Source organism: Rosa rugosa, chromosome 3, assembly GCF_958449725.1.
Source record: "Rosa rugosa chromosome 3, drRosRugo1.1, whole genome shotgun sequence".
NCBI classification, from domain to species: domain Eukaryota; kingdom Viridiplantae; phylum Streptophyta; class Magnoliopsida; order Rosales; family Rosaceae; genus Rosa; species Rosa rugosa.
The window spans coordinates 49,305,795-49,316,663 of record NC_084822.1 but is presented as its reverse complement, the minus strand read 5'-3'; the positions used below and the strand labels follow the sequence as shown (position 1 = coordinate 49,316,663).

The following is a 10,869-nucleotide window of genomic DNA, read 5'->3' as shown; positions in this document are numbered from 1 at the left end:
TTGATTTGTTAGTTGGGGTAGGGTAGGTGAGCGAGGGGATGTGGACCGCTGATTGTGGGATTCTGTGCTATAGGTGGGAAAAGCGAGAGTCATCATAGGGTCAGAGATAGTGGCGTCACAAGGGCGATTAAAGGCAATAAAGATTCTGAGGCTTTGAGTAGTAAAGGCAGTAGGACACGTGGGAGTGGGTGACTGGTGGGTAGTAGAGAGGACCATTACTGAGATTATGTTTGGGTATTAGGGTGCATTTATAAGTACATTAATTCGTCCCTCCAGATTTTTTGGGAGGAAATCCTGCATTTGCAAGTACAGGGTAAACTTAAAGAACCAGTGATTTACCCTGTTTAGGTAATATGTCACCACCCTTTTTTTTATCGAAAATATAACCATTCATATCATTATTAATCAATTCCATAAGCCATTCCGGCCTAAACGGTAATATGTCACCCTTGAAACTACAAAATAACCACACCAACTTAAAAAGGCTGACCGTCTCCCTCTTTTGTTAGGAAGTCGTGGGTAGAAGTTCGAAAATCAAAAGTGAAAATGTGAATACCAATCAGGCACGAAACTAAAACACTCTAAAAGGGGTGTAAGGGGGTGTTGGGATGTGCTGTAGCATCCATCAATTTTCCAGGTCGTCATCACAATTTAATTATTATCCAAATTTCCTATATCTAACGTGTTTGTATAGATGGTTTCTTCTCCATTACAATATCAATAAGTTTTGTTGATGGATCCTGTACATATTCTATATGAAGATAAATGCAATTGATCTTCTTTTTCTTATATCTATCAAGTTAGCGAAGTTATCTTTAAGTCTCGTTGTATCTTACAACTTTCGAAATTATCTGTATTGATAACTTTCACAATTGAAATGACAATTCATCCAAATTTTACCTAATCTCATATTTATTTATGGTATCATAAACTTAAAAGTCTAATTAACGACTCAATCATTCTTTTTTGTTATAGCTATTTCTAGCTCATTTTCCTTTAATTCCACCATGGCTATTTCCGGCTCCTTTTCCTTTAGTTCCACCGCCGTATTTGATTCTCCATGGCTATTTCAGAACCCTAGCTAGCCTATTCGTATTATACATGCACAAGAAAAAAAAAAAAAAACAAAAAGAATGAACTTAGAGAAGAACTTGGCAACATAAGGGAAATTTAACCTTCTCAACTTAAATTTCTGGTTCACCCCTTACCAAATATAAACGTATAACTAGAAACATTTTCTTCTCTTTTTGATGTCAAAGCGATTGCTCATACAATTTTAGTGTTCAAATTTGTATTATGAAGTAAAAGTTGTCAAGGATAAGTCCATTAAGTTTTAAAACAATTGAATAAAACTTGAGTAAGAAATCAGTCAAGTACATGAAAGACTCAAAATAACACTACACTATTACTAGCTCTGATGAAAAGGAACTATTAACCATGTTTCAATAATAAATTATGGAAACAGTAATTAGAAACAATGAAGAATGTATGCTTGCATCCAAACAAATCCGAAGCTAGCCAGCTCTGATGAAAAGGAACTATTAACCATGCATGTTTCAATAATAAATTATGGAAACAGTAATTAGAAACAATGAAGAATATATGCTTGCATCCAAACAAATCTGAAGCTAGCCAAAAAATTCCATAAAAAATAAAAGCAACTGAAGACCAGAAACTATCAAACAAATGAACTGAATGAGAAAGATACTACTGCTAAAGTTGCATTACTTCAGTCTCAAGCTTCCCATGCTTATCAATTATCAGCAGGCAAAGTGCCCATCCAATTTGGCGGCAGCATTCCCGTCTGTTCCTGCACCGTCTTGAACAACGGTGGCAACATTTTATAAACTCCTGCCGCCTCCTTCATAGCCGCATTTCCGCCGCCACCAGAAGCCTCTCCACCATTAGTCCATATACTAATCTTAGGCTGAAGCCCACGCACCGCCCCGGCATTGATCCTAGCAATCTCTTGAAACATCCCACCATTGATCATCATGAAGTCCCTCATTGCCCCATAGTTGCCACCCAACGAGTCCATAAGAGTGCTTAGATAAACACCTTGCGCTTTTCCAAGTTCCACAAGTCCCTCGGCCTCTTTCTTCTTAGCATAAAACTCTCCATCAGCAGCCTTCTGCTTAGCAAAGAACTGAGCCTCGGCAGCTGCTCTCATTGCCTCTGCCTCTTTCCCCCTGTTGTAAAGAATCGCATCCGCCGCTTTTTGTTCTTGGTAGAGCTTCCAGTTTGCCTCTTGAGCTTTAGTTTCGGCCTCAACACTTGCCTTACTCAAAAACTCGGCCTTGAGCTTTTCGGTCATAGTCAGTGCATTCATCCTCTCCACCTCCTTTTGCAACTGGGCCTCCTTCATCGCCACCGCCTTCTGTGCCTCAACCTCGGCCACCTGCGCCTCCTTAGCCCACCCTGCCTTCTTCATTGCCAGCTCAGCATTTGCTTTAGCCACCTCAGCTTCTCTTTGGTTCTCGTAAACCTTGACCTCCGTCTTCACCTTAACCTCCTCCTTCTTCCCCTCCCCTTCCCTCTGAGTCGCTATGATCTTCGTCTCGGCATCAATCTTGGCAGCGTTTTGCAATGTCTGCCCCTCCCTCAGCTTGGAGCCAACAGCACCTTTCATTTTCGCCTCGGCCACGTCGACCTTGGCCTGGTTGGCAGCCTCCATCTGAGTCTTCTGCCCCAAGTAACTGAAATACTCGTGTCCAGGGACGTCCACCAACTGCTTAACATTTGCATTGTAGATAAAAAGCCCGAACTGATTGAGCTCTATCTGAACCTTGTCGAAAACCTCCTCCTTGAACTCTTTGGTCCCCTTGAACACCTCCTCCATGGTCATCGACGCCACAAGGACGCGAGTCTCACCCTCGATGATGCCCTGGACAAGCTCCTCGACGTGTTTCGAGTTCTTGTCGCAGCTGGCGAGGAGCCTGGCGTATTTCTCAATGGCCTCCCTGTCGTCGGCTCGGGGGCCGATGGTAAAGACGGCAGGGAGAACAAATGGGAGCTTCTCGGCGCTCATTGCCTGGACTTCGAATGTGTAGTTCACCGGAGAGAGGTCAATGACCGTGTAGCACTGGCCAGGGAGTACCCATGCCTTCTTTGCGATCTTCAGATCGGGGATTCCGGCCCCCGTGATCACCAGATACTCGGAAGCGCTTGCTACTTTATACATGGCTTAAAAGTTTGATGAAATATTATCACTGCAATGAAGATCTGATTGTTTTAAATGAAGCTTGTAAAGTTTGAGATTGGCAAATATAGACAGGTCAGGGTTTCATGAATGAAGAGTTGGAGTTGAGATATGATTCTGCGAAGGAATTGCATTAGGACTCTAATTATAATCAAATGAGAGGTTTGTTAATAGAACTGCATTAGGACTCTTAATTGTAAACGAGATTTGACTGAGAAGATGTGCAAAAATGAAGCACTGAAATCCGGAAACTAAATTAAAATAAAAGACTAATGACAAAGAAATGCATTTTAAACTTATCCAAAATTCCAAATACTCCACCAGACGTAATGTTAGCAGAAATGCCTTATCGAAAAAAGAAAAAATAAATGTTAGTAGAAATGGCATGGCACGTTCGGGAACCAAGAGATTGCTCTTTAGATGTTCGGCTTTAAGTTTTCCTTGTGCTGCTTCATTTTCAGCTCATGCCATGAAAACGTCGAGGTTACAACTTGTATACTTAATATAAAGTTTTTTTTTTCTTTGATACGAATACTTAATATAAAGGTTCATAGAGATATCTAACAAAGGGGAGGAGATCCCAGCACTTGTAACAACACAAAAAACTGAAATAATGTAACAACAAAAAACCCGATATTACCATTTCTCATCGATCACAATGCCACGCCCTGTCAATCATCTAGCTCATTTGTTATCTATGTAACTTGGGGATACAACCCTAATCGCAAACATTTATTGTATACTACAGTTTTCTATATAAGCTGCAATCATCACAGAATGTTAATGTAGCTGTGTTGTGCCTGATTTTTACACCCATAATCAGGCATATATGCAGCCGAATTGAGTTGGACATTAAGTGTTCAACCCAACTTGACAGGGAGACATGAAATTCACAAATGTTTCCATACGTGGCATTCTGTACCAAATTGCAGCACAGCTTGTATGTACAGGCTGTGTGTCTACATCAGCTCAAACCGGCTCTGCTCTTATGACCCCCAATTTGGAATGTTTGCTGTGGCTTCATTCACCATTTTAACCAGAGTCACCTGCAGGGTTTGGTATTTTTGTAAATGTCACTTGGATGAAATTGTTCAAGACGCAAACATCAAAACAGAAGCTTCTAATTTTTTGCACATTTTCACACCATTGCCCAAATTTCTGTGTAATATTTTTTGCAAATGGTATCATAAAGACCTTTTGCCAAAAGATCTGTAGGATATTGCGGGTCCCCTTTTTCTCCCCCAAAAAAAATGTGTATGTATGTATGTATGTATATTATGCGCGCGCGCACACATACACGCATATATTGTGGGTCTGCAAAAGGAAACAGAGAGCTCTCTCCATCACTAAGGTGTCCTCGGCACCCAGTCCAGAGGACTACGCATTGGGTTGGAGAGAAACCCCATTTGACTGTCTCTGAACTAGACTAAACATGAAGCAACCTAAATTTCTTTGATTACAGCCTAAACTTCACTGATTAAATTAAGCGTAAGCCATCATAGTTATATTAGCATACTGCCTAAACTTTGACAACTTAGAAGGTAATAACAGCATGATAGTATTAGAGTTCAGCCCTGTTATTATGACTGCGCTCAGGTGAACCATAATAACTGGTTAAGGGAGGATGACCATAAATGACAAACTCAAAATCTAACCGTAGGCCATCTAATCTATCAGACAGGAAATTCTTAAGGTGTACGAATTTAGTAAAAGGCAGACTTTACTTTTATTAGCAAGATTTGAACCAACTCAACCTACCATATCCCCATCCCACTTCTCATCAACTAGACCAGTAATACCTAGATGTTACATGACTGGTTGATAACTTTGCAAATTAAAAAAATAATAATAATAAATAAAATAAAATATTTGCTTCACAGACGAGTCAATTTCAGCAATTCCTTTATACTGCCCAGTCATACCCAATCTTAATGCCAGTTCTTTTCTATTCACTAGCATGGCAAATTTTACAGCAACGCTAATAGGTAAGAGATAATAGAAGTTACATACCACACTTTCTGGGACACCAGGTGGAGGTAAAGGAAGATTTTTAGGTGGTGCAGCATTATCGTAAGATCTTTTGTCAAATCTCCATTCTCCAATCTTTCCATACGTTAATTCACCCTAAAATCAGAAACATCAAACATTATTAGCCACTCATTACACAAGAGAGCTGACAGATTTGTTCATTTCTCCAAAACTAGAAACACATTGGGCAATAAATCAGACAGCTAAAAGCAATATTTTCCCCATATACTTCTCCCTAAGCACCTCAGGTGAAGGTATACAAGAGCTCGTAGACAACAGAGTACCTTCATATTATAGTCACATCCATAAGTGTAATGAATTATGAACTTCTTGCCAATTTCTGTATCCCATGGAGGCTGATATGCATCACAAAACAAGAACATTAGTAAGTTAAACCACACCACATTCAGCCCCATCATGTGTGTGAAGCAACCACTTGCTATTCAAGATAACAAATGGCTAAATCCAAACATTTTATAACTACCATCATGAAGGTTTTATATGTCATACAGAAAAAAATAATAATAATAAATAAATAATCCAACTAACCTGAAGCATGAAGTCCTTGTACAAGATATTACCAACACCATGAAGAGCGGATGCTGTTGCATAAGCATACCTATATCATGATACAAAATTAGTTTTTGTCTGATAATCATGCAAAAGAAATGGGGAATCTACTGTAATGTCATCAAAGAACTATGTTAACAAGAGAGAGCTCACATTTCAAGCACCCAGCCAAAAGCTTTGTCTGTTTCAGGATCCTTTTTCATTGCCAAAGAAACATTCATCCAGGTGGGGGCAATCTTCTTAAGAGCTTCCTATCAATCATTAATTTAAAGAAACACAGTCAAAAGACCGGAAACCTAAACTGTAGTTAAAACTGATCCACGATGAGTTTAAATACCTTCCCAACAATGACGGGAGAGTTTCCAATTGGATCAATGTTAGTTATTGGTCCCTTGTCCTCAGGGTAGTATTTCCGGAGTATTGTCTCATACTTCTTAGGTTCAATGTAAAAGAAAGGAAATGCACTTCCAAGCCCATCTCTTGCCAAGTTCGGTATGGGCTTGACGATTATATGATCTGGCTCAGACATCAGTATATAACTGCAGACACAATAACAAAAGTACACACACAAGTTAAACCTAACGAACAAACACAACGAAGACGATTGGTTCATTAAATACCGAAGCTAATAGTAAAGCATCTCATACTCTTCTTTGATGTTTGCTTGCTGAAGCCATTGTACAAATGCCCATGGCCTATTGAGAACTATATATCCCTGTCATCGCAAGAAGTGAAGTAAGCAACTATCCAAAGGTAAATCCTACACACATTTCCAGAATTTCTGCAATTCTTGAACAAACTATCATTACGGAAGCTTAATTTCTTTCACCTCCAGTAATTCACAACTTTTAAAGTCAGTAATTTAGATAAAAATTTGGTAAATTCTTACCACATGGTACATATCTATAACTATAAAAACCGCACTAAACTAATAAACTATAGCTCAATGTAGATGTAAACTAAAATCTCATATATTCAGCAACCTAATTTTCTCAACAAATATGGAAAATCTAGAGCTAAATTAAATTCAGAAACGAAGAAAAAGTAAAAGAAGAGGTGAGATTAGAAGACGAACCCGATCCATTCCAGCAGGCAAAGGCTGAGCAACGAAGGTAGGGATCTCATCCATATACTTATCAGGCTTACCGGAATGCAAGATCCTAGTGAACCCGCCCATTTCCGAACCCGGTTCGTTCTGAAACTTCTTGAACCAGTAGTACATGATCCGAGTCTGCCACGTGTTGTACACAGAATCCGAGGCCGTAACCGCCGTGTGGAACAGTCGCTTGGAGCTCGCCGATTTCCCTCGCGATCGGTCCGTCGGCATCTTGATGATGGGGTCCACGGAAATCGAGGAAGACGACGACGACGACGACCGTGAGGGGCCGGGGAGGTCTTGCTGGAGTGGAGAATTGGCCGAGATGATTATGTTGTATGTGATTAGAGCTACGGAGAAGGTCACCAGAATGGTGAAGAAGAAGTTCCCGCAGCCCATGGCTGTCTCTCTCTTTCTCTCAACTTTTTGGTTTCTGTGAAAAATTAAATGGCAGACGAGAGATTAATAGCAACTGAGGAAGAAGAAAATTGGCGGCTTCTGAAAGTCGTCGCTGTAACGTTGAGTTTTTTCAGCGAATTTTTTTTTTTTTTTTTTTTTCCTCTTTGTCTGCTTTCTAGGTTGTATAAGTAATCAAGCTGTCTTATTAACAACACTTTAACCTACAAATTAACTACAACACTTGCGAAACCTTATTTCAATGAACACTATCTCACCTACAATTTAAGCATGCTTCAACAAATTTATTACAATAATTTGCACCAAGGAAACCCGAGTCTTTGATTCCAGAAGGAACCTTTCGTTTCCAGTCTCCTATTATTCAGTTCAATAAAATCTCTCATCAATGCATTACATTTAAGCAACTGAGATAACAGAGCACACAGTTTGAACAAAAGTGAGTACAAGGAAAGTACTAGCTGCAACCACAGAGATGGTACGCCAAGGTGTGTTGAAATAATTTTGCCTCAAATTTGCTATGCTTTTATGCCACCTCACATCGCAATACTCGCTCAGTTTTTGAGAAATGGTAGAGAAATAAAATTCACCATGATACAGTGCAACTCCACTGCTGAGACTGTTGATCAAACGAGAAACCTCCTTGTTGTCACATAGACAATTTTTAATAATACCATAATCGACAAGTAATTCCACATCTTTTGCAGTATCTACAAAATAATCAAGGATGACAACATAAGCACTTATGTGAAGTTCGAAGGGATATTCACATTGCTCGTAGGCAACAACATTTCTCATTATGAGCTCTGTGTTATCCGTAATAGTTAACTTTGGAATTTCCAAAATCCCATCAGTGAATCGTATGCTGAACAAGTTTTTGCTTGGTCCAACTTTAAACTTCACTCCTGCTTGGTGTAGCTTTGTCGTGCTAGGAAAATGTTGAAAAGTCCCTCTAATTTGTGATTTCGAAATTGGTAGTATCAATAACGTTCTCAACAGATCAAGAAGATGTTTTACTTTTACTTGTTGAGAACGTATATTGACCACATTTTCCTGCGCAGTTCCTTCTATACCCGATACTCTCATTTTATGTAAGAGTTGGAGAGAGAGAAAGACCATTGAAAGCCTCTCGAAAGTTCCACCGGAGCTTAAATCGATAAAGTCTGGGCAAAGATCCTCAAGAATAAAGAAAGGCAATTGATTTTCCAGTAACAACATGTCAGGCAATAGATCCACTATTAATCTTGGTCTTCGGAAAATGCAATCATCTTCATCTACCAAATGACCATAATAGGACCTTAGTAAGACTTCAATGATGAATGTGGCATCCACAAGAACGATTCTAGCAAATTCATCACTATCAAGCTCAATAGTCTCAATGTAACAACTGCGCATTCTTTCTTCTTGAGCCTTTATTTTTAGTACATAACCCGACAAGTTCAGTGTGCTCCGATCTAAAAAAGCTTTCAGGTACCTCATTTTGTGTTCTTCCATGGGTTTTAAGGCTGCGTTACCATGATGAAATGCCCCTATAGAAACTAATTTGGGTGTATAGGCATTTTCATGTACATGTCTCAGTCGGTAAGGAACTCGATAGATACAACGCATTGGGGATACACGAGACACATTATATAGCTCCTCACCCATTGAAGCTTCTAACGAAATGTACGGGTTTCCTTTTTTATTTGGAGTAGCTTGATTGCTTACTTGAGTTACTTCCATTCTCCTTTGTTTATGTTGAGAAAATCCAGACATTGTAAATGTACCTGTGCGGGATTCATAAGAGCAAATAAACAAAGATAAAAATCCAGATAGCATTTCCTATGCCTTAAAAACTCCTATGTGGTAAATTCAACAATTTCTACATAAAAAGGCAATAAATCTTATTTACAATCTGGAAGTACCGCATTTTGACACCTACTTCTAATATTCATATATTTTTTTTTTTTTTTAAAGAAGGGACAACATATTCAGTTTTGAGTTCAATGAAATATATTTGTATAAATATGAATAAGATGTCTACATTTAGATCTTGTGCTTCCAACGAAACATATACAGGGAGACGAATCAAAAATCCATTAATTAATCGAGCGAAAATTTTACCGTACATGCTCGATCTGAAGCATGTGCTGTATTTGTAAACTCGGCAACTTTTGCTTAATTAATTTCATGCACAGGAGAAAAATGCTTCGTTCTTTACGACCGGAGAAAAATCTCAAGAGGGTCTACGACTACATACGGAAGGATTATGAATCAAAAATAAAAGAGTAGAGAAAGAAGTGAATTCACACCTGCCCTAGTAGAAAGATACCGAAGTGAGTTGTTGCCTTTGAGAGCTAGCTAGATTACTGGGAAAGCTCAGGTAGATGGTTTGCAGGGATTGTCCATAGACAAGTGGAAGTAGAATTGCAGAAACGACTTAATTGCAAGAAAAGAATGGTGATGATAGGGAGTAGGCTGCACAGCTAGCACCAAGCCACCAATACAGTAGGGCTCATTTGAAATCTTGGATGAGGAGGCTTACAGCTAAGACGAAAGTCTTCCCTAACAAATATCTGGATTGTTGCCTTCTTCATCAAAAGCTCGGAGAAGCGAGGACTTTAGATGATCCCGGAGTTCCACCACATCAACCAAGCGAGGACTTCAAAGGGAATCTTGATATTTTGTAGAGATGAAAGATGACCGAGAAGACTTTCTCAGTTTGGAACCTTCTCCAATAAAGCACACGCCTTTCTCGTCTCCCTTAAATGCCCTTGGGTAACAACTTCGTTCACAGTTTCATCTTCTGTGTCCTATGTGGGTTGACTACTTGACTAGTTCAAATTAACCTCTCCTTGACAGACCGTCTTTGGGGCTAGATATGACCTTGATTATTCTTGGTGGTTTGCAGACAACGCCCGATGGTAGTGCCTAAGATATCCCACAAACACTACTGGAGTCCATGTCCAATAAGAGGGGAGCCAATTTGTAGTGCTCCTCTTCTACTTTCTCCTCCAAATCTTTTTTTTTTTTTTAATCTCATTTCCAACCAAAAGAAAAAAAGCATATCTCCTTTCAATAAAAAAAAAAGCATATCTCAACTGACAGTTATTGTGCCGGTGAGAGGAGCCTGAACTTCAGCAACGGTTGTATACACTCTTAAACGCATCGTTGTGATATTTCCATCCACATTTCCTCAAGTTTTTGTCAAATATGTGGGTATCTCAGACACTTCACCTATTTGCAGTACGATGATCATGCAAGAACAAGTTGGTTATCTTTTCACACCAGAAAAGAAAACTGAAAAAGAAAAAAGAGTGGCTTTTTCTTCTCCTTTGGTCAAAGCAACTATCATAAGGGCATCTCCAATCATTGTTGCTTGGAGTATTTTGGCTTGGCCAGTTTTCTGCAGCTTGCTTGTTCAGTTGTTCATCCTGCAAGCATTTTCTTTTCTTGCCAGTGACCATCCACAGCTATGTCTATTAATACTATTATAGCTCTCTACAAGATTTTCTTTTAAAAGGTGAAAAAATACGAGTATCAATACATACAACATGCCACAACAAGCGATGATGAAACCGAG

The 10,869-nt window shown here is 39.3% G+C and overlaps 3 protein-coding genes across 3 annotated transcripts; all 3 read right to left on the bottom strand.

The window, feature by feature from the left end:
- Positions 1–1,623: 1,623 nt before the first annotated feature.
- Positions 1,624–3,683, bottom strand: LOC133735368 (flotillin-like protein 4). The gene has a single exon (XM_062162782.1). It carries the CDS (start codon positions 3,179–3,181, stop codon positions 1,754–1,756), a length of 1,428 nt encoding a protein of 475 aa, XP_062018766.1. The 5' UTR covers positions 3,182–3,683; the 3' UTR covers positions 1,624–1,753.
- Positions 3,684–3,815: 132 nt separating this feature from the next.
- LOC133735370 (hydroxyproline O-arabinosyltransferase 1-like) lies at positions 3,816–7,426 on the bottom strand. The gene is made up of 8 exons (XM_062162784.1): positions 6,873–7,426; positions 6,445–6,512; positions 6,135–6,336; positions 5,951–6,048; positions 5,777–5,846; positions 5,512–5,583; positions 5,210–5,323; positions 3,816–4,245 (listed from the first exon to the last, which is right to left on the bottom strand). Exons 1-8 carry the CDS (start codon positions 7,290–7,292, stop codon positions 4,186–4,188), a joined length of 1,104 nt encoding a protein of 367 aa, XP_062018768.1. The 5' UTR covers positions 7,293–7,426; the 3' UTR covers positions 3,816–4,185.
- A 106-nt stretch (positions 7,427–7,532) lies between these two features.
- LOC133735369 (UPF0481 protein At3g47200-like) lies at positions 7,533–10,613 on the bottom strand. The gene is made up of 2 exons (XM_062162783.1): positions 9,599–10,613; positions 7,533–9,073 (listed from the first exon to the last, which is right to left on the bottom strand). Exon 2 carries the CDS (start codon positions 9,060–9,062, stop codon positions 7,707–7,709), a length of 1,356 nt encoding a protein of 451 aa, XP_062018767.1. The 5' UTR covers positions 9,063–9,073; positions 9,599–10,613; the 3' UTR covers positions 7,533–7,706.
- Between the last annotated feature and the right edge of the window lie 256 nt (positions 10,614–10,869).

Coding starts and splice junctions, on each gene's coding strand:
- LOC133735368 (XM_062162782.1), bottom strand. CDS start 3,181: ATGTATAAAGTAGCAAGCGCTTCCGAGTATCTGGTGATCACGGGGGCC.
- LOC133735370 (XM_062162784.1), bottom strand. CDS start 7,292: ATGGGCTGCGGGAACTTCTTCTTCACCATTCTGGTGACCTTCTCCGTA. Junction 5,324..5,511: donor GATGTGACTATAATATGAAG/GTACTCTGTTGT, acceptor TTCTGATTTTAG/GGTGAATTAACGTATGGAAA. Junction 4,246..5,209: donor CTGGTGTCCCAGAAAGTGTG/GTATGTAACTTC, acceptor CAAACCCTGCAG/GTGACTCTGGTTAAAATGGT.
- LOC133735369 (XM_062162783.1), bottom strand. CDS start 9,062: ATGTCTGGATTTTCTCAACATAAACAAAGGAGAATGGAAGTAACTCAA.